General features: G+C 53.7%; 8 protein-coding genes across 8 annotated transcripts; 6 read left to right on the top strand and 2 right to left on the bottom strand.

Annotated features, from left to right (window-relative positions):
- Window positions 1–1,004: 1,004 nt before the first annotated feature.
- Window positions 1,005–2,174, top strand: AYL99_06729 (hypothetical protein; the record flags this gene model as incomplete). Its single annotated transcript, XM_018838238.1, has 3 exons — window positions 1,005–1,438; window positions 1,505–1,550; window positions 1,641–2,174. 3 exons carry the CDS (start codon window positions 1,005–1,007, stop codon window positions 2,172–2,174), a joined length of 1,014 nt encoding a protein of 337 aa, XP_018692798.1.
- Window positions 2,175–2,324: 150 nt separating this feature from the next.
- On the bottom strand, window positions 2,325–4,466 carry AYL99_06728 (hypothetical protein; the record flags this gene model as incomplete). Its single annotated transcript, XM_018838237.1, has 3 exons — window positions 2,325–2,864; window positions 3,125–3,816; window positions 3,935–4,466. The coding sequence occupies 3 exons, from the start codon at window positions 4,464–4,466 to the stop codon at window positions 2,325–2,327; spliced, it is 1,764 nt and encodes a 587-aa protein (XP_018692797.1).
- Window positions 4,467–5,714: 1,248 nt separating this feature from the next.
- On the bottom strand, window positions 5,715–6,542 carry AYL99_06727 (hypothetical protein; the record flags this gene model as incomplete). The annotated part of the gene is made up of 1 exon (XM_018838236.1): window positions 5,715–6,542. The coding sequence occupies one exon, from the start codon at window positions 6,540–6,542 to the stop codon at window positions 5,715–5,717; it is 828 nt and encodes a 275-aa protein (XP_018692796.1).
- A 3,697-nt stretch (window positions 6,543–10,239) lies between these two features.
- AYL99_06726 (hypothetical protein) lies at window positions 10,240–11,382 on the top strand (the record flags this gene model as incomplete). Its single annotated transcript, XM_018838235.1, has 2 exons — window positions 10,240–10,393; window positions 10,445–11,382. The coding sequence occupies 2 exons, from the start codon at window positions 10,240–10,242 to the stop codon at window positions 11,380–11,382; spliced, it is 1,092 nt and encodes a 363-aa protein (XP_018692795.1).
- Window positions 11,383–11,914: 532 nt separating this feature from the next.
- AYL99_06725 (hypothetical protein) lies at window positions 11,915–12,568 on the top strand (the record flags this gene model as incomplete). The annotated part of the gene is made up of 2 exons (XM_018838234.1): window positions 11,915–11,973; window positions 12,025–12,568. The coding sequence occupies 2 exons, from the start codon at window positions 11,915–11,917 to the stop codon at window positions 12,566–12,568; spliced, it is 603 nt and encodes a 200-aa protein (XP_018692794.1).
- Window positions 12,569–13,011: 443 nt separating this feature from the next.
- On the top strand, window positions 13,012–13,640 carry AYL99_06724 (signal peptidase complex catalytic subunit SEC11; the record flags this gene model as incomplete). Its single annotated transcript, XM_018838233.1, has 2 exons — window positions 13,012–13,337; window positions 13,400–13,640. 2 exons carry the CDS (start codon window positions 13,012–13,014, stop codon window positions 13,638–13,640), a joined length of 567 nt encoding a protein of 188 aa, XP_018692793.1.
- Window positions 13,641–14,978: 1,338 nt separating this feature from the next.
- On the top strand, window positions 14,979–17,566 carry AYL99_06723 (hypothetical protein; the record flags this gene model as incomplete). Its single annotated transcript, XM_018838232.1, has 2 exons — window positions 14,979–16,038; window positions 16,089–17,566. 2 exons carry the CDS (start codon window positions 14,979–14,981, stop codon window positions 17,564–17,566), a joined length of 2,538 nt encoding a protein of 845 aa, XP_018692792.1.
- Window positions 17,567–18,487: 921 nt separating this feature from the next.
- Window positions 18,488–20,658, top strand: AYL99_06722 (hypothetical protein; the record flags this gene model as incomplete). The annotated part of the gene is made up of 2 exons (XM_018838231.1): window positions 18,488–18,751; window positions 18,811–20,658. The coding sequence occupies 2 exons, from the start codon at window positions 18,488–18,490 to the stop codon at window positions 20,656–20,658; spliced, it is 2,112 nt and encodes a 703-aa protein (XP_018692791.1).
- Between the last annotated feature and the right edge of the window lie 209 nt (window positions 20,659–20,867).

Genomic DNA, 20,867 nt, shown 5'->3' with positions numbered 1-20,867 from the left:
ATCAGGGAGGTCAAACGAGGGATCGGAATCAGGTTCAGACCCAGACGGCGTGGCGTGGCAGCGGATTGTGGGGTTGTGCGGCTGGATAGCAGCTGCGTGGCAACTGATGGCGATCAGCTTGAGACGGGCGAGTCTGGCATGTTCGACTGAGGATTGAGTGGTTTAGACAAGAATATGACCTGATCAAGGATGACAGAGCAAGAACAAGATGACAATGAGGGAGCATCGATGGTTGTGTTGGTGTTCTGGAAATTCATCTCATGAGAAGCGAGAAACAGGCTAATTGGAGAATGAGGGACAGGGGGCGCATGCAGCACCACCGGCACCGACGATGGGCGACGATGGGCCATATCATTGATCAGTTTAGTTAATAGTTGCTGAGAAGGAGCTGAGAAGGATGAAGTGAAAGAGCCCGATTCGTTCGCTTTCTACTGTCAATTATTATCTCCCTTAGGTACCAACCTTACTCGGTATTACTCCCTCCCCCCTACAAGCACCTTTTTCCTCTCCCATGAACTGGCACAAGCATGGCGTCACTGAGATTCTTCAGCCATGTTTCATATTTCATGGCAACCTCATACGTCAAGTGCATGCTGTGCTCAACCCACGTGCACCTGTACATTTCGATGCCATTTCCTCACCTTTTCACATCGCCGACGACCACGGAATAGCTCCTGTGCCTCCCTGCCTGAGTTACCGACAGCCTGCATCCATCCCACGTGCGGAATACGGACGGGAATCTCGCCCTCAAAGTCAAGTCCCTCCCTCCACCTACTACTCGTCGGGACAAAATGCGTCTCCGTAACAGCAATCTATTGTCAGTGGCTCATTTAATATGATAAACCACAATCGTCCATCTCCGCGTGTCCCGAACCCGCTTTAGAACCATTCTACCTACTGTCGCCACCTACAAGTTACATACAGTACTTAGTCATGCCGCCGGTAGGGTCGTCTCGACTTCTGACACCCTTCATTTTCGACAGTAGTTGTGAAGAACAAGCACCATGGGTGAAGACACAACGTCAGCCCCTGACGATGCCGCTTTTTCATCTTTCCGGCCGACGTACACGCGCGAACAACTCGCCATATACGTCTCGAAATGCATCGCGCCTTCAAAGGACTACACACTCGAGACGCTCGAGTCTGAGATAAAGGCAGACCCCCTCGCGGCTTTGTCAGTCCTGCAGCTGCGCCAGATGGCCTTTAACCCCTGGGGAAACATCGCGCTGCATTATTCGTGGCACCGCACCCTGTCGCTCGACTATGAGGCCTTGTATCACAAAATTGTCGAACGAGGGTTGGGTGGCTACTGCATGGAGAACAACGCCTTCTTCAGCACCATCCTGAGGTCCCTAGGCTATAGACTATATATCACGGGCGCAAGAGTCAGTCTCGCATTGGATGGTGATACGGTAGATCCGGACGGATTTGCTGGCTGGTATGTTGCGCCTGCTCTCTGGGATGCGGGATGCCCGTATCGTGACTGAATTTCCTGGACCGTCAGGCAACACGAAGTTATTATCGTCATCATTAACAATCAGAAGTATCTGGTATGTGTTCGGTTAGCGTTCCTTTCAACTACCGTGCCAACCACCCAAGGATATCACACGAATCAATGCCTCTTTAACACTTCAGGACAGGTCGACGTCGGTTTTGGCAGTACCTCGCCCGTCCACCCGATCCCCTTGAACCACGACAACCCGAAGCCTTACGATTCGGTCCCTGGTGCCCAGGTCCGCCTCGTTCACCGGCCAATCGCCTCAAACACAGATCAATCCCAGAAGCTCTGGGTCCTCGAGACGTGCAACAAGACCCAACAAAAATGGCAAGGCGGCTACTGCTTTGCTGACCTGGAATGGCTGCCCATGGACTTCGAGATCATCAACTACCGCACAAGCCAGGACCCGGCGAGCTGGTTCACACACCGACTCGTCCTGGTGCGGATTCTTGTGGACGAGGAAACAAGGACGAAACCCACGGGGACGATCATCCTCTCGGGCACGGTCTTTCAGAGGAGGGTCGGGGAGGGGCCCAAGGAAGTCGTGCTGGATGCGAAGTCGGAAAAGGAGCGAGTCCAGGGGCTGAAGACTTGGTTCGGTATCCAACTCAACCCGGACGAGCAGAGGGGCATTTCTGGCACTGCCGCCGAGATCCAGAAGCCGCCGAGTGTATAGAGCAGGGGGTGTCCAGAACGGCACTGTTCTGTGCATCCTTATATATATCCTCGCCTTGATATATATATGTGTGCGTGTGTGTACATACACCTCGTGAGTGGTTCTGATCAACTCTGTCTGGATGATATATCCAGCAACGAACCAGATCAACTACATGACCAACTCTGGCTTCTCCTTTTTCTTCGCCTGGCCAGGAGCCGTACGCCTCTCACCATCATTTGCGCTGTCGTCGCTGATCGTTCTCTTCCCCCTCCTCCCCCTCCCGCGTCTTCGACTCCTCCGGGTCCTCCTTCTCTTTCCACCACCGCCACCACCACCCTCAGCGTCACTGTCCGGCTCACTGCCCGTGCCGTAGGCATTCTCCCCGCCTCCCCCCTCCTCCCAGCCCAGCATCTTCTCGCGCCTGCGGGCCTCCCTCCGCTCCTCCTCGGCCTTGACCTTGCCCTTCCAGCGCCAGAAGAAGTAGATGGCCAGCACGAGGCCGGTGAGGCCGAGGCTGACAAGCCAGAAGATCCAGATGTAGCCGCTGACGCGGGGCGGCGAGACTGTCAGGTCGAAGAAGTTCATCGACACGATGGCCGCCACGAACGTCGCCGGCAGGAAGATCATCTGCAGGAACGACATGGTCTTGTTGGAGTCGGCGTCTTCGCGGTTCGAGTCGTTGTCACGCAACGAAATTTTGCCCTTGATCTGTTCCGTCCCAAGGCGGCACGTACGTTGACGAAACGTACGTGCGAAGAGGGGGAGGTTAGTAAAGACGTTCCATGTCGCTACACCGAGCGTCTGGTGAAGGCCCGTTTTGTTTTGCGCTCTCATCACGTAGCCCCTGGTGTGTAGGGAAATTTCGAAAGAATCGAACATGGAGGAATACCGCCATAGGGGCTGGACTGGCGGAAACGGTTGATCGTAGGGGGATGGGAGGGGATGAAAGAAGAAAAAAACATGCTTACAAAGTCCAGAGCGTCACTCGTCCTCGCCTGCAAGTACTGGCATGTCGACAGGTTGTTGTCGATCAAATGCGAGATATTCATCAGCTTCTCCTCCATGTGTGGGTTCGTCTGGTGCACGTAGAGCCGGTACGAGGTGACGGTGCCGTCGTCCCGGCCGACCTTGCTGTCCCACTCGCGCAGGAAGATCTTCTCTTCGAGAAAGTCCATGGTCTCGAGCAGGAACTTGGCCAGCGACTGCAGGAAGTCGAGGTCGCGGCGCAGGTACTGCAGCTGGGTGGTGATGGCGTCGAAGTGCTCGAGCGAGCCAATCTGGGCGTCGCGCGACAGAAACTCGAAGTGGCCGACCTCGACGCACAGCCGGTTGACCTCCCACGCGGCGTGGTCGAAGAAGATGCCGAGCAGGATCACCGGCACGTGCAGCGGGTGCACGTACCACTGCTGCGACGCCTTCAGGAGCCGGCGCGACACGTCGCCGATCGCCCAGTCCGTGAGCCCGTCGAGCAGGCAGCGCGTCTTCCCGTCGCGCAGCGAGTGCGACATGGCAAACGACCACAGAAATGGGTCGTCGCGCCGCGGGTTGTACGTCGACTTGAGCGACGATCGCCGGGACGCAGTGCGCCCGCCCTTGGTTTCGGTCAGGTATTTGGCTCGTCGCGCCGGGCGGAGGACGAAGGGGAAATGGATCACGAGTCCTGGAGGCGATTCAGCAGTTCGGCCTTCTCTCCTTTGTGACCGTGTGGCGAAACAAACGGGGTAGGTATCACGTTCTCAGCCTCGAGGAGGTATGTATGTATGTATGTCTGTACGTACCCATCCGTACTGCCCTGGGCGGCTCGACGTCGAAACTCCAGACGGTCTTGCGCTGGAAGTTGCCCACTTCCCGCGCGTTCAGCCTCATCCACGTGTATTCGCGGTTGAGGTCCCACTGATGAACCAGTTCCTGCACGTCCGCGGCCATGAAAGGGAGGTAATTGATCTGTCGATCCCCCGGGGGTCCCGTGTCGTCGTGTCTGGCTGTCTGATTCGCCCCTAGCGCGGGTCGCGTGCACAGGAGTCGAAGAGCCAGACGGCTCCCACGTGGTATCGCTGGGTGATACGCCTCGAACAGGTCGGGGGGCAGTTTGCGTGAGACGGGATAGCTTCGATCCACAATCTGGGCGCCTCTGTTGGCGGTTTCCCATATGTCGATGGTCTTGGCTTCGAAGAGGGAGTACCGGTCCGTCTTGTCTGGGTCTCTGTAGGCAGTGTCCTCGTCGTCGATGGTCGCGAGGAGAGACACGCGGATAGGGTCCACCACGAACTCCTCCACGCCGTCGTGGACGGGCTCCGTCGACTCACTCATCCTTTCCGTGTCGCTGGATTAATGGGAGCTGGAGACAAAGACAAGATTGCGGGAGTGAACAGAACTCTCGTCGGCGAGAGGGTGTGTATTTGGAGCGGCATCCATCAGCGGCATACCCTCACTGCTGGGAACCTCCATCCCGACCGCTGAAGTGACAGCGAGATCATCCCTTTAAAAAACTCCTCTTCGCAGCCGACGTCGCGCAAAGTCAAATTCACGCCCGTCAAGCCCAGTCTCAGTTGGTCCAAAGCTGGGTTTCCGACGCAAGCCACAAACAAGATTGGCCATACTGTTCTCAATCATTTCAGCTTCGTGCGATCGCTGGACAGTTGGACCAATGAGTGCAGAAAGAAAGAGAGAGCCAAGGGTAAACGAACTTGCTGCATCATGCACGGCCGTTGTTCTAGACCCTCCTCGAATGTCATCGAGTTCCTGAAACAGTGGGTGAGGACGGAGAGTTTTGAGCTAATGATGCATAGTGCCCAGTAGATTTGATGGTTATCAGTTCAACCAGGGTCATGCCGATCACACACGTCGGCCTCGAATGGAAGGCGTTCTGGGTGGCGCTGAGCAGAGGGTTAGATTACCTCGTACAGCCTTTCCCGACGCGTCTTCTGGTGTCAATCATGGGCAATATCTGGCGATAACAAATGTGTCTGGCCTGACGAAAAAGGTCAAGGTAGGAAAAAGGGCCATACGACAAGCTAGTTCTTCAAGACCGGTTGAAACGGTAGGCGGCTGAGTGACCGTGGAGGAAACTGAGAAGACTAGGTCCGAAGGAATGCACTGTGTATCAGAGAGCCCTGCTCAAAAGAACAATTATTTATTGTGGTAGGATGGACAAGGTCATCTGTATCATGTTTATATGATTGACAATTCTCCAAAAAGCCCAGAATTTCGAGTGGTACAATCCCAACCCATAGTCAAGTAGCCGCCTTATTCTTCCTTCTGTGCGGCTCTAATTCATCGACCGAGTCTGAGAAAGCACAGCGATTCGAAGAGAGCCTGTACGACATTGAAGGTCCCTCCAAAGCTCTTAAAAATGCATTGGCACGGCTTTCTTCAAGGTTGATGAACACTCTCTGGACTCTGCGCGCGGTTTTGTCATTCAGCGCGTCTCGGGACTGCCCATTTCCAAAACGCTGGTGATCGAGAATTATGTGCCGCTGAGAACTGACCAAATTATTTCGAAATCCAACTGCTGAACGCTAATTTCAAGGCCATCGGAAATGTTCTTATATTCTCTTTTCACTCTGTCGACGAGTGCTCGTTTGCTGGTAGATGGTTTTTCCAGGTGTCATATGGTGCACACTGAGTATATCCAGTAGGTGCTCGGACACCGCGGATGGAGTTGCCTCCGTCGGCTCGCTGAAGGGTCTTGTGTCTGCAGTGGATGACATGGTCATACGAGATCAACTCAGTGATGAGGGGCTGCTGATTCCTCATCGACCGGACGAGCTTCTCCCACGCGTAGATGCAGTGGGTAATATGGTAGTCTTGGGCGACATAGACTGCATCGTGTTCGCCCTTTCTCATTTCCTCCAAAGTGAAGATGTGACTGGCGGATGGATCAGCATACCAGGTCCAGTTGCCAACCTCGAGGAAACGGTTTGACAGCGGTTCATCGAAACAGGCTGCGGGAGTCCAGAGTTGCATCATCACGTCAAAGACGCAGCCTCGCGCTCTGGCTTCGTCGGGTGTATAACCGCAGTTTTGGATTTCATCTTTTGGCGGGGTCGAGTCATCAGCACCCTCGGTGGATTTTATCGAGTCGTCATCAACGAGCGGTGTGGACGTGGCGACAGCAGCGGTGCTGGCGAGTGTCGTACTGGCGACAACTGCAGCTGCGCTGGTCGCCGATGTCGAGAGGGCATCGGATTTGGTAGGGTTGTGGGAGACAAATACAGAAGAAATTAGGGAAAAGATGGCGACGATGATGGCAATGAAAAGAGTGCCGGTGGCGACAGAAAGACAGAGTGACTGCTTGCCCCAGCCTGCTCTTGATTGACTCTTTTCAGAGAGCGGGAAGGATTCGTCGTTGGTGGAAACAGAGCGGTAGTGGTTGTTGAGGCCCATTGTTGCGACGCAGGCCAGTTGCCGGAACTCCTACACGTACAGGGTTCCTCTCGGATCGGCGCCGGCGAGATTGCGAGAGATCAGGCCAAAGGCCAATTAAAAGGGATGAAGACGAGAATGAAAGGAGATAGGGAAGAAAACGAATGTGAATGTTGCTGATGCAACGTGATACAGAAGATGATTGTCGGTGACAAATGGACCAGATGGGCCAGCGGAAGAGGATGTATCGAAAAGGACGTTGGGTTGGAGAGGAGGGGAGGGCAGTGTTTTCATACTATGTATGTCGCGTAGAGGCTTCAACGGCGCCCATCTCGATCCCAGTCCGGAGCATTGCATCAGGAAATCAGGGGCAACAACGCCGAGCCACCACTACCCAAAGTTTAACTAATTAATAACAAGTAGGGTACTACTGTAGGTAACAAAGGCCAGGCGATGGTGTGAGGCCAGGAGAGGGGTGGCAACCCTCCCTCCTAAGCCCCCTAAGGCCCCAAGCCCAAAACGGGGGAGGGTGGCTAGTGAGGGCTTGGTGGCCGCCCCGAAAATGACCATTGGCAATGGTGCAATAGCACGCAAGAGCCCGCGACAAGCCCACAAAGGCCGGGCTAATCATGGGCACTGACGAGATGGAAATTGCCGACTTTCATCCACTCTCACCTGACAGCAGAAGACGACGTGAAGAGTGGTATGAAAACATCATCCTACCTGTCAGCGGCACCTGCGGAAAGCGCTGATGATGTTCTCAGACACAGACGAGAAATCAACTCAGCCTTAAAACCTGACCTATCACGAGTATAGTCACATAGATTGCCCAACTTGCTCACCAACTGAGCCTCTCCTTGCCTCTTCTTGTCGCGAAAGTGGCTGGCGTCATATCCTATAATTGCTGCCAAAGGACCTCGCCCTCCCTTCGCCTGGCTATCCCAACAAAAAGGAGACGGAGAATTGTGCCACCTTATCCCCCCCAGATGTTACCTCGCACAGATCTTCTAGAACCCAGGCACCCAACTTTTTCTCCTCCCAAACTCTATTCCTGCTGTCCTTTTGTCCTAGGCTGCACAATTACTCCCGATTCGAAACTAACCTTGATTCCAGCAAATTCCAGCTACAAGCTGCCAAGTCTCAAGCTGCATCTGCCCTGCCTTCTGAGGTAGTCCCTTTTCGCAACCGATGCCGCAGGCAGAAACCAAACAGGCCAATCGTATTCGTAGCATCGACCAATCATGCCATCTTCCAATGCGTCCATCAGTTGACGATTGGGACGTCAGTGCCTTGCTCGTAGCCGTCACGAAGCATATATGTTTCTGAAGTTCCTGCACTGGATGTGATCTGCGACTTATGCTAACGGCAGGGTATTATCCATAGAGCTGGCGACCTCTGAGCAAACGGCACATACAAACTCTTCTGTATCTTCCTACCACTCACGACATTCTCCTCGAATGGGGAAACTCAGAGCTCCGACATCTCCCCCCAATAGAGGCGCACCGAGCACATTCCCGCGCATGGATCCTCCGCCCCCCTACGAAGAATCTTCTCGTTCTTCATCCGCGCATAGCAACGACCCACTGCAGGCAGACCAACCTCAGTCACAGAGGGAAGCTCAGCAAGCGGCGCCACAGTCGCAGCTTGACCAGCAGCAAGCTGCGTCCGTGGAGAATGAGCACGGACAAAAGAGAGAGGTCGAGGACGGCTGTTGCACATTTGGGAATGGGGCGTCAGGGTGTATGGTGGTTGGCGACCACGCCGAAGGATGCTTAAATTATGGTGATCATGCCGAAGGATGCTTGAATTATGGAGACAACACGAGCGGATGGTACGAAGCCCGGGTGATTCTATGTTCTTCGCTTTCTGTGGACGAGCTCTCAGAAGTTTGCGCAGAAGATACGTCAAGATTGGATCAACTGCTGACATTTCACCTCATAGCCTGAGCTACAAATCAAGAGACGGATGCTTGCTTTGGAACGCAACCGCGGGCGGGTAAGAAGCGCGTTCTCGCACAAATATCTTTTCTGACTGTCTTCCATCATCTCCTACTAACCATGAGACACTAGATGCTTGAATTTCAATACGAGCAAACAAGGATGTTGTCAATGTGGCTGAGACCATCGACGGTCTTCCAACGAGCTTTTACGAGACTCCGGCGGCATTGCATTTGGTTACAAGACCAGTGCTGATGGGCTGCCCATTGCATTGGCATAGCGAGGTGTTGCGGAGTTTTCCTTGGGTTTGATTGCGATACCACCGTGATGGGAAACTGTGTGGATAAACGTGCTAAACCAAAGGGGCCTCCGCCGTTCAACAGGATACATCGTCGTTACACAAAGTCTGACTATTTGTTGTTCGATTTTCCCGCTTGAGCTGGATATTACCAGGAGGGCGATCACCTAACGGCCGCGTGTTAATATTGCGTGGAAAGTGTCGTCCCGTTTCCCTCTGGCTTATGGAGCTGTCGCCCTTCACGCTTACGCACAAAAGTGGGAGTTTTCCAGACTTGTTTGACCTCGACCAGGCAGAACGATCCCTCAGGCATTCGAGCTCTGAAGACAGGCGTGAAGTTTCGACCCAGGAATTACGTGTCAAACAAGCCGAAAGCTCTCTACCAACATTCTATCCAAGTCATTCGGTTGCGGCTCGGCTGTGTATTCCAGGAGCCAAACATTACGGCGTGGTTCGTTATGACTTGTCTCGAAAGATTTTTCGAACGCACCATCAAGACCATAGCGCCTCAAGGGAACGTAAGATTGTGATTGCCGTAAGAAGCATAGGAAGTGCAGACGAACATCGGGACGAGGTTCCTCGGTGAATTTCAACGACTGCGACCTGGTTCTCCACCCGGGGAGCACCCTCGATGACGTCCGAAGCCAGGGGGGCAATTTGGTCAGTCCAGAGATTAGTGTTATATCAACGTTTACGAGGAAGGTGAAATCTCGAGACCATTGAAACCCACAAGCCAAATCGAGAAACAACTGAACAGCCCAAACGCTCTATTGTCATTTGATGTCATTTGAAAGTCATGTGAAGCAGGAGCTGAGGGAATTCCCTCAATCATCCGTCCTTGACTTCTGAAAATGCTGTGGTCTGACAGGAGGAAGAGGATCTCAACATGTGCTCGTCCGACTCGATGCCCAAAGCACCATCCATGAGGCCTTCAACTCTCTCTGACATGTATCTAGGTAGATGAACTGTGCTACAGCAGAACTATTTCCACAATGCACGGGACGCTCTCTTGAATTTGTCACCGCCAAAAACTCCCGGCACTATGTCTCATCTTGGGATCACACCATCCACCAGGACCCAAGAAACTCTCCGCCGCGATAATGTTACGAAGAAACGGACGATACCTATCTATGGCCTCGAATCCCTGATTGGGACTGTTTCCCGGCTATTGGTCGCCAATGTTGACGATGCGTCAGCCTATTGTTTCCATGTATTTCCTACTTCGGGGTCATTCCTGTCAGCCACTGGGGAATAGTAATCAGTAAAGTTGGCGAATATACCACCCACCCCGACCGGTGGGTTTTCCTCCATCAGTTGTTCAATTTTTACACTGCCTCTAAACAATGGACATTTTCAGGTCAAGTAAGCGCTCTTTACAAGATATTAGGTCCTTCTTTACGCCGGAAATGATCGCACATTTGACTCGAAAATAGTCTCGTGGCCAGCCGCTGGAACAGCGAAATAGAAGAGGGAACGTTCAGAGATGACGGTGATGAACCACATACAAGACCATGACATCTTCGATGTCACCCTCATGGGCCATCCTGAGGCACGGAGCGTCGATGAGTTGTGGGCGGGCAAGACAAACATTAAAGAGCGACGCAGGCTACAAAACCGCTTGAATAGACGAGCCTACAGTTGGTCCTCATAAGCCAGCTCGAAACCTTTGGGCTAATGGAAGTGCATAGGGAAACGTCAGGCTGAGCAAAAGCTAACCCGTAAGAGGGCCATGGCTGGGGCAGGTATTGAACCAGACGACAGCCGGCGCCATCGAGCGTCCAGACTACCGGGTGTTAGGGTCTTTACCCTCGAAGCGAAAGACAATATGATATCGAATGGATCAATCACTCTGAGCTCTCTGGTATCTGCTGCTGGGCAGCTCTCAGCACGAGCTGACATCTCCATGTCTTTCGAGCCACCCAAGCCGTCAAAGGGTCACCTTAAGCTCAAGCTTGTGCAGTCATGGTGTCGGAGATTCGAAGAGACTATGGTCGATATTGGCTCTATTGGCGTCGAAATTCTTGGAGGAGACGTCTTAGTGACAGATTCAGATCCTGTCGTGTTCGAAGAAAGCCTCATCCAGGCCGTGAACATCCGCTACCACACCTTCATTCCCAGCCCAGAAGATCAGCTCCTTAACCTGGTGTATTACAATGTCTTCCGTGGGCTTGCCAAGAACATCAGAGCGCTGAACCTGGAAATGGGCTTTATGGCTTCTTGGGGCTCTGATAGTCCTTTCATTACCGGGAGAGTGGACACTTCCACCCTGGCGCCAGATTTTCAGCCGACATACCTCCAGCGAACAGTTTCGCACCACCCATGCTTCGACATCTTCCCAGACTCCGTTGTGAGAGACAATGCTATCGAACATTGGTATATCCAAAAGCATCCACTGGAAGGAAGATTATGCATGGCGCTTGCTGGCCGGCATACCTGGCACGAGATTGATCTTGCTCTGAGACATGGATGTGTGCTGTGGGGTGAACCGGATGTTACAGAGAGTTGGGAGGTCACTCCGGGCTTTGCAGATGACTGGCCCTTCCTGGTCAAAGGCGCTGTTCGCCTGGAGGCTGCAACAAATCGATATAGGGCGTTGCGAGGCGAGCCGCCAATATTCTTTGCCTGAGGGCCACAGCATGTAGGACACTAGATGGTATCACTGTCCTCGGAAGATTGGAACAATCTGCATCATGAATCCAACTACACGCTAGGGCTGCTGAGGAAAGGGTGTTGTATTATCCTCGGCGGGGATGTTACGTGACGAGAGACAATACGAGTAGTCTGAGGACGAATGTTGCGTTTCATTGTCTAATCAACTTCATAACAGCCAGGCTTTCGCCCAGAATCGGAGGTATTGACACCAACGACGCACCGAGCGCTATTACTATGTGTCTTCTATTTGTGGTTTACCAAGAAGGGTCAAAGCGGGCTGCAGTGATGTACCTGACCGTGAGTCGAGCTGGTCTGAGAAGCCTTCACTTTCAACTGACTCGTTCCGTAGCTTTTGAGCGCAGCCATCTTCCTCGGTCTTGTCAGTCCTACTCCTGTCTTTCCTCGTCCACCGCACCAGGTATTTACTCTGGGCGCTGCCAACCGTCCTACCAATGTTCACGACGGCTCTGGCGCAGGAAGTGATACCTACAAACCGTATTCTGGCGATGGCTCAACATCATCTGGCTGGCCGGACATATCACAATGGGTCTCGTTTGGAGATCATGTGAGGACCAGACAACATCCTTCTCTCGACTCGACTGATACCCCTGAGCAGGTTCGCTGTGAATCGAAACTTCATGCGAGTATCATGCGTCAATCTAGGCCCAGACAACGGGCCTGACAACAGCGACGAAGAAATTAACCAGATCTGGGACGCAGTCCAGACCGCTTCATCTCAAACCAACGTTGACCACCGCTTCATCCTGGCAATCCTCCTTCAAGAATCCAATGGCTGCGTCCGAGTCCGAACGACTGATAACGGTGTGCCCAACCCGGGGTTGATGCAGGCTCACGGCGGTAGCTTCTCTTGTAACACCAATGGAAACACTCAGACTCCATGTCCCGCCTCTGAAATCGCTGGCATGGTTCTTGACGGGATTGCTGGAACCTTGAGTGGGGACGGCCTGGCTGGCATACTGAACCAGGTTGGGGGACAGGACGCCCGGACATACTATCGGGCTGCCCGACAATACAACACCGGGTCGATCGCCGGGAACGGCGACCTAGATGAGGGGGGTTACTCTACCAACTGCTACGCCAGTGACATTGCGAATCGATTGACAGGCTGGGTTTGGGCGGGATCGAGTTGTTCTCTTTGAGTTACGGGGCATGTGAGTCGTTGTGGTTTACAATTTTGGGACATTGCGAAGCCTGCCAGGGCTGGTTTGTGGGATTATTGTATTTCACTCTCTTCCTGCATCCTAGGAGTTGATATGGCGAGCAGATCTGGAATTTGTCCAGTTCTTTCCACCCTGACCACTATGTACTCGATGCAAGACATTCATTCAGTCTCCTGAGGGCTGTCCTATTATTATTTCCTTGTCTTTTGAATCCGCGGCTCGGGTCAACCCCGGAGACATTATTAATGTCCGAACTTCTGCCACCTGGTCTTTGAGCAGTACCGAGTATCCTCTGCCTGCGCAGGAGGCTGCTATTGTCTTGTTTTGTTGAACTCATTCTCTGGAATCCACCTTTCCACGTCGATGTCGAGCCTCCTACTGTGACTCCCCTACCGAGAACTGGCGTCAAACACTCCGCCACCATGTTACCCTTTCTCGCTCCATACCTCGCCAACCCGCGGCAATCACTGTCGCAGGTGTTGAACTTCGCCCTCGTCCTGTCGACCGCTTTCATGCTATGGAAGTCTCTGTCGGTGATTTCGGACTCACCTTCGCCCATCGTGGTGGTTCTGAGTGGATCGATGGAACCTGCATTTCAACGGGGTGATCTATTGTTTCTATGGAACCGCGACAAAACGGCCGAGGTGGGAGAAATCGTCGTCTACAACGTGAAGGGCAAGGATATTCCAATTGTCCATCGCATCGTCCGGAGCCATGCAGCTGCGGCGCCTGTCGCCGCGGACAAAAGGTACGGACATCTATATACCCTACGAAACATAAGAGTCCCCCTTGGCTAACGCGTGGAACCAGCGGCAACCTCTCGAAAGCGTCTCCGAAACTCCTCACGAAAGGCGACAACAACGTGGCCGATGACACGGAGCTCTACGCGCGGGGTCAGAGTTATCTGGACAGAAAAGAGGACATCATTGGGAGTGTGCGCGGATACGTGCCAGCCGTTGGATACGTGACCATCATGCTTAGCGAGCACCCTTGGATGAAGACGGTCATGCTGGGCATAATGGGCTTGATGGTCATTTTACAAAGAGAATGAAGGAGGGTGCCCCTTGACCAATGAATAAGACGCGTCGACCCTTGGACAATCCTTAGGACCCCCTCGGTCGAAGGATGAAACATGCCTTGAATGACGAGTCATCAAAGAGGCACTTGCACACCCTGCGTCTGTCAAGTATGGCAGAGACTTGTTGGCAAGACCAGGAAAACCACCGTGTCCGGAAGGTCGCCTCGATACAGTAGTTGAAAGGATGCAGTCGGATTGTGACCGATGCATAGGTTTTAGGGCTTTTGGACCCCACCTCCCGCAGTAAGGAAACACAACGTGCCAAAGGAGGCTCTAGGAATAATGAGGCCTCTGGATGGGTACAACAAACAGATGCAGAAAGATGCCAGTCCGGATAAGGGGAGAGGCGGGTGCTGACGGTGTAGGGCTGCATCGGGCATTTAAATGGCCCACGAGAACTCGTACCTGTGCAGGACGCGGTCAGGGCCCGTTGAAGGTGACAAATAGGGATGGGGTCAAGCAGCACAGGGGCCTTACAGGGCCAACTCTCTTGCGGGTTAATTAAGAGCACTAGGCCAATGACCCATCCAACGGGCATCAAGCATGGCGCCATCGCATCCAGAATCTGGACCCCCCAAAGTCTGTGGCGCCCAGAACGTCAAAGGCCAAATCGCAGTCTCCCCTGGTCTCTTTGCCCTGCTCTTCAACTCGTGTAGCGCCGCACGGATCGTTCCACGACGAGCAGAATCATGCATCCCCCAAGACGAGCTGAAAACGCTCGTCTCCTTATCGCTGAGAGCGTCTCACAATCTGAGCCACCTTCTTCTCTCCGTCCTTCGCAATTGTCGAGCAAATAAATCCTCGATGCTTGAAGGGGCCAAGTGAGATATGGCTTTCTGTCCAGTCCCGTCTTGAGGCGCTCTGCTCGTGCATGTGCCTAACACCAGCCTTACGAGACAAAGTCTAGCCCCTGCTTCAACAGGCGCGTCCCAATTTCCCCGACTCCAGTTGCTTATCTGCGACTAGTCAACGATTATTGATATAACAGCAACGCCCTCTGCATTATTGCTAAAAGGGGTGAAGGGTCAACACTGCTGAAAGGACTGCTGACACCTCGAATTTCACTGCCGTCGCTTCGAACGAAGCTCTGTTACTATCGTACTTGTGGGCACCCGGAACCGTGTCGGGACAATCGAACCATCAGCTGAGGATCTGTACCAACGGAACTGCTGGGCACCTTCCGCGAGGGATTTGAACCGAGATATCCAAGCATGTCCTTATCAATATCGTTCATCGAAACAATCATGGATCACAGCTGACCTCGCTTCATTCCACACATCGTATCTCAATTGAGGTTTCACAATCGCCAGCATGGACCACGAACAGGACGATCTAGGCTCAATGCCTCTGTCGAACTCGTCAATCCTAGACCATGTTGAACTGCTCAGGGGGAAAGGTTCGCCCGGGGTTTCTGCTACCGTTGGTGGGATGCAATCCGGTCCTTACTATCGACGACACTCTCGAGGTCATTCTGGAGACGAGCAATTGAAGTCGATAGACGAAACGCAAATCGTGCGTGATGAGTCCTACGACATGGTGGAACCAGTCACGCCCACCAAAGCTCGTCGGTTTAGCTCGGGGCAATCCGCTGCTACTTCCATGCTTCGACGCTTGACCACCAAAATCAACCCCATGTCACGAGGCACATTTCGCTCTACCAAAAGATCGCAAGGCCGCGAGTATGCAACGCTGGACGATGGTGAGGATGGTGCAGCAGCGACGGTAGATCTCTCGTCGTTGGAGGGTATGGGCTGGGAGCTGACCGACTTATCCAACTCCGATACTGCGCGACTTCACGACGACGACACCGGGTATGTGAGCGTGACTCCCAAAGGGGGGAAACCTGACTTTCGCGGTTTCGTTCAGAAGCGTGCGTCGGTCGGCGATGGGATGAAGAAGGTGGGAGTGCAACTGAGACGAGATCCGTCACGGATAGTGCGAAGGGGGACGAGCCATGGCGACAGCTCGAGCATCGACCGGAGCAAGACGGTGCGCGACTTGGGTCAGGACCTTGCACAGAAGAAGAACATGATTGTCGAGGTCGAAGAGATAGTGGATCTAAGCACTCTGGACGGCGGGCACTCGGAGAATCGCCAGAGTCGCACGTTCGAGGCCATGTCCATGAGGCAGAGCGTCTTGCCCCACGAGACGAAGAGCTACTTCTTCCCCGAGGATCCGGACATCCCCAACTGGAAACCATCCTCGATGCGGAGCTGGTATATTGGGTCCTTGATAGCCCTTGCGTTGGGTTTGGCGGGCTTTCAGGAGTACCTGTGCCAGAGGTCCTTCAGGAGCGTTCGGGAGCACAGCGGTATCCTCGCCTTCAATGCTGTGGCTGAGATTTCGACTTGGGACTTCTTTGCGTGGAAGTGTAAGTGAACAGTGCCAAAATGCCCATGTTGTTCTACTGACAAAACTTAGATTTACCCACAATGATCACCATTGTCTACGCCGTGCTGTTCTCAATCATGGATTTTGACATTCGCCGCCTGGAACCGTTCTATCAATTATCCCGACCTCGAGGTGCCTCCGCAGCGGCGTCGCTGAATTTGGACCATTTGACCATGTTCCAATATTTCGTCCCGTTCAAGGCGTTCAGGCTCCGACAATGGGCTGTGTTCTTCTCTACCACGGGCAACATCGTAGCCTCGATGGTCTCACCTGCCCTACAAAACCCCTCGATCATATTTGCCACGAACCATGATCCCAGGTGTAATGAAAACGGGTGTCCCAATGGTGAGAAGCATTACTGGGTACGAATCTCGCCGGGCTGGTCTCGGGCCTTGTCGGCAAGCTATCTGTTTGTGGCCATCGTGCTCGTCATTCTGTTCATTCAGTTGCGCCGCAAGTCGGGATTGCTCAGCGATCCCAAAGGTATCGCTGGAATTGCCTCGATGGCCACCAAGTCGCACATCCTGCAGGACTTCGCGGGGCTGGACGAAGCCAACTGCGCCAAGATCCACAAGCGACTGGCGCATCGACGATACGTCCTCTACAAATCTTCCATCTGGCAGGGTGAATGGAGCTCGAAGAGTGAGCCGCCACAGGACAGCGAGAGAAAGCTCACCAGTCCACACCCGCTGATGCTCCAGATGAGAGCGGGCATTCCGTTTCTGGCCTTTATGATCTTCTGCCTCGTCTCCGTCCCCGTCATCACGTTGACCAAGGCCCGGGTGGTACCTAACGCTGCACCGTGGCTTCCCATTCTCATCGCCACCGGCTTGAAGCTGTTCTTTAGCACATTCGAGTCTGACGTGCGACTCATGGAACCCTTTTATCAGCTTTCAAGAGGCAACGCGAGACCGGAAAATAGTCTAACTCTAGACTACCAGGCGACTGTGTACGGGATTATGCCTTTCAAGGCTCTCTTCAATCGGCACTATCTCCTGGTGCTGGTTGGCGTATCGTCGGTGCTGTTAGATGTGCTGGCGGTGACTGTGAGTTCGTTCTCGGTCAACTCGGAGGACTTTATGCACGTGGGAAGTCACGGCGAGGACCGGTCTAACGGCGACGAGACATTCGTGTCCTTCTGGACCTCGCTCATTCTCTCCGTGTTTATTTTGCTGTTTGTCATTTTCACGACATCACTGGTCTATATTCGACGGCGACACCCGTTCCTGCCCCGCGAGCCGTCCACGATTGCAGCGGTGTTGGCCTTCATCTACGCCAGTAACATGCTGACCGATTTCGTCGACACCGAGACGCTCAACAACAAGGCGATGGAAAAGAGGCTGAAAAACATCAACAAAAGGTATGGACTGGGATGGTTTAAAGGAAGAGACGGACAAATCCACTGTGCGATTGATGAGGAGCCGATGAGGAGCAAATACGTGCATGGCAAACCATATACGATGGCACAGGCAGGGCCGCTGCATGAGACATATTATTCCGTTGCATAGACGCAGCGACAAAATGGGGGGTTACCATGGGTGGATTTAGTATCTCGGGTGCATATATTAGTTGGTAAACAGTTGGGACATGAGACACGAGGCACCAAGGACACACATACACCAGACATACATGTTACGCGATATGGAACCAGGAGATATAAGGAGAGTGCTAATCTTTGATAAAGGGCTACCAGGACATGATGATGATGTACGGGATATGTGATATCGTTCTAACAGAGTTGTCGTCATTAGTGGTTCTTTGTCCGTCGGTGTTCCATATCTGGATGGGAATCTGAGCTGAATCTGGTATAGACTAAGACAAGGAACAGGGAAAAAGAGACTTGGAGCGGAGCGGTCGCTTGCACAACGGCCAAGTACAAAGTTCCATTAGGGCCCGACAAGACGATTGGCGACGAGAGAAATCGATTAGCGGGGAGGAAGAAGGTTGCGTGTGGATAAATAGTATGTCATTACATATGCAACTTGGTACTGTCACCGTGTAGGAGGCGCCAATGACGTAGGACCAGAATTGCCAGATGCATTCACCACCAACTGCCACTGCCACTCTTCTCCTCCCTTGTTCTGCTGGAGAAGATTCTTCACTCCCAATCTCCTTTGTGCCAACTGCTATCCTTCGTGTATTTGTCCTCGAGCCCACCGACAGACAGACAGACAGACAGACAGACAGACAGACAGACAGACAGACAGACAGATGACCAACGCCCCTGCCCCCCTTCCATGCTTTCAGTGTCTGTCGGTAGATCCTCCCCCTAGCCAAGTCGTGATCAAACTTCATTCTCCTACCCTACCATTTTACATAATACATTGCTGCATAGAAGGCCAGACAGACAGACAGACAGACAGGCAGACAGACAGACAGACAGACAAACAGACAGACAGACAGACAGACAGACAGACAGACAGACAACTATGCCCACTCCGGGGTATGTCTTCCGCGACGGCGGCAGCACTCCCCCAGCAGTAGAGGAGAAGCCTGATTCAGAGTTCCGTCAGAGAATCACCCAAGCTACGACGAAACCCCCTGCGGTCACTTCGAACGCTCCCCTGGCCCAGAACACTACCACAAGTCACCAGTTGGCGACGGGCCAAGCAGGAGACCATGAACTTCAGGGCGCAGCTCAGAGGGCCGGTAAGGACGACAGAACAACCAATCTCGGATGGCAAGCCAACGCTGTGGGTGTAGATAACTTGGTCGGAGGCCTTCCCAACGACGAGCTGTGGACGCTGATCAGGAGGTTCAACAAGGCAAGTATCCTTCGTCCCCACAGCTTCGTCTTCTCGCGGGAGACACACGCTTACCGCACTGCCAGCAAATGTATCATGTCAAAGCCATCCCGCAGGCTCCTCCAGGTGGGCTGGACCTCAATACGGCCGACGACGAGGAGTTCTCCCCCGACAAACTACGCTCCAACATTGAACGTCTGTACATGACCGTCATTGTCGGACTGATTGCCTTTGGAAAACACATTGCCAGATTGAGGTCGTGGCGGGAGCCCCGCCGAACTGCTTGCTTCGCCGCCGTGTACTTTCTGGCCTGGATCTTCGACTTCATCGTGCCCACCCTGGTCACCATGCTCATCGTCCTCATCACCGTTCCCCGATCACGGAGTATCTTGTTTCCACCGGCACCACTGGCTTTGGTCAGTGCCAAATCAGGCGGCGTCCAGAAACCAAAGGCCGGTGTGCTGGGCAGCCACGACAGTGTCACCGGAGCACCCGAGAAATACAAAGGCGAGGCTGTGGAGCAAGAGGCTAGTAACCTGGTCTCCGGTATTGCCTCTGTAGCCATCTCGAGTGCTGCTGGCCGGCATGACCCAGCGAGCCCGGATGATCAGGGCGGAAGTAAGGTCCTGGATCAAGGGATGCCGGACCCAACCAAGATCGCCACAGCCGCCGCCGATGCTTCTTCCTCTGCTCAGGGCGGCGACCCGGACGCTGTCCAGGATAAGACTAAGCAGCCCATGGAGGATGCCGTCTGGAAACAAGTCCGTCCGATCATGCACGCTCTCGGAGAGGTCTCTGACATGTGGGAACGTCTCGCCAACGCCTTGTCGCCCACTCCGCCGTTTTCCCAGAAGAATCGTCTCCAGCTTGGCGCAATCCTCGTCCCGGTTCTACTGATTTCGTTGGTAACACCTGCCCAATGGGTTATGAAAGGATCAACCTTCTTTGCCGGCTTCGGCTTCTTCTCCGACCCCTTGATCAGGCGCGGTGTTCAATTGCTGAACGAGAAGATCCCAGATTGGCCGAAGTATCTCGAGATCCGCAACACCCTCCTCAAGGGTGTACCGACCAATGCCCAGCTTACCATCACTTTACTGCGCATTGGCGAGGCCAACCGTGCGCCACTGCCGCCTCCACCCAAGTCCTCTGAAGCGCCGCCTGACAAGCCAGCCGAGATTGACAAGAATGGCATCACCGAGGGAGGATTAGACGCGTCGCATTCCGAGATCGAAGATGTCATCACCGTGGATCAGCCCAGCGGCACGGAAGCCGCAGACACGCAAGAACCGAAGAAGAAGAAAGGCGGGTTCGGCGCCAAGATCTTGTCTGCGTTCAAGACCAGCACGGCCGGCGCGGTGGAGACCAAATTGACGACCGACACCGTTCGCGCCACCATGGGTTCTGGCCATGCGAAGGAGAAGTTGGGCGTGCTGCCTTCTCGGGCAGAAATGAAAAGCAAGCCGAGGGAAGGCCCCGTGGAATTCCGGGCGAGATACCGTGGTCGTAAAGGGGCCGTCTACATCGACAGCTCCGTCTCCCCGCCGAGTGGCAGGCGACCCGCCTCACCGTGTGTGTATTTCACGACACACCTGGACGACGACGAGAATGTGGAGAGCATGCCTCGCGACCCCGACTGGGCGGTGCCCATTGCGGACATTGCTGAGGTGAAGAAGGTCGGTGGGCTGGGGTGGAAGGGCAAGATCGTGGTCGGGTGGGCGACCGAGCGGGAGGTCAAGGACGGCATCGAGATCGTCGCCCGGGACGGCTCCGTGTACCGCGCCATGGCCATCAAGGAGCGAGACGAGCTGTTCAACCGGTTGATTTCCATGGGCCAGCAGGTGTGGGAGAGTCATTAGTCGGATGATGGCCTACCATGGCTCTTTCTAATTGTTTTTTGTTTAAGGAAAAAAGATTTGCTGCGTGGGTGTGCTGTATGTAACGAGAAACGAAAACGACGGGGTTATGTACGAGTAGGAAGAAGGAAAGAATGAAAGAAAGAAATCCTTTTATCTTTGTGACATCTTCCGTATCATATCCTCCTCCTCCTCCTCCTCCTCCTCCTCCT

The sequence above is a fragment of the Fonsecaea erecta genome (genome assembly GCF_001651985.1).
Source record: "Fonsecaea erecta strain CBS 125763 chromosome Unknown Scaff5, whole genome shotgun sequence".
Taxonomy (NCBI): Eukaryota; Fungi; Ascomycota; class Eurotiomycetes; order Chaetothyriales; family Herpotrichiellaceae; genus Fonsecaea; species Fonsecaea erecta.
The sequence above is the reverse complement of the archived record's forward strand: the minus strand, read 5'-3'. Positions and strand labels throughout refer to the sequence as shown.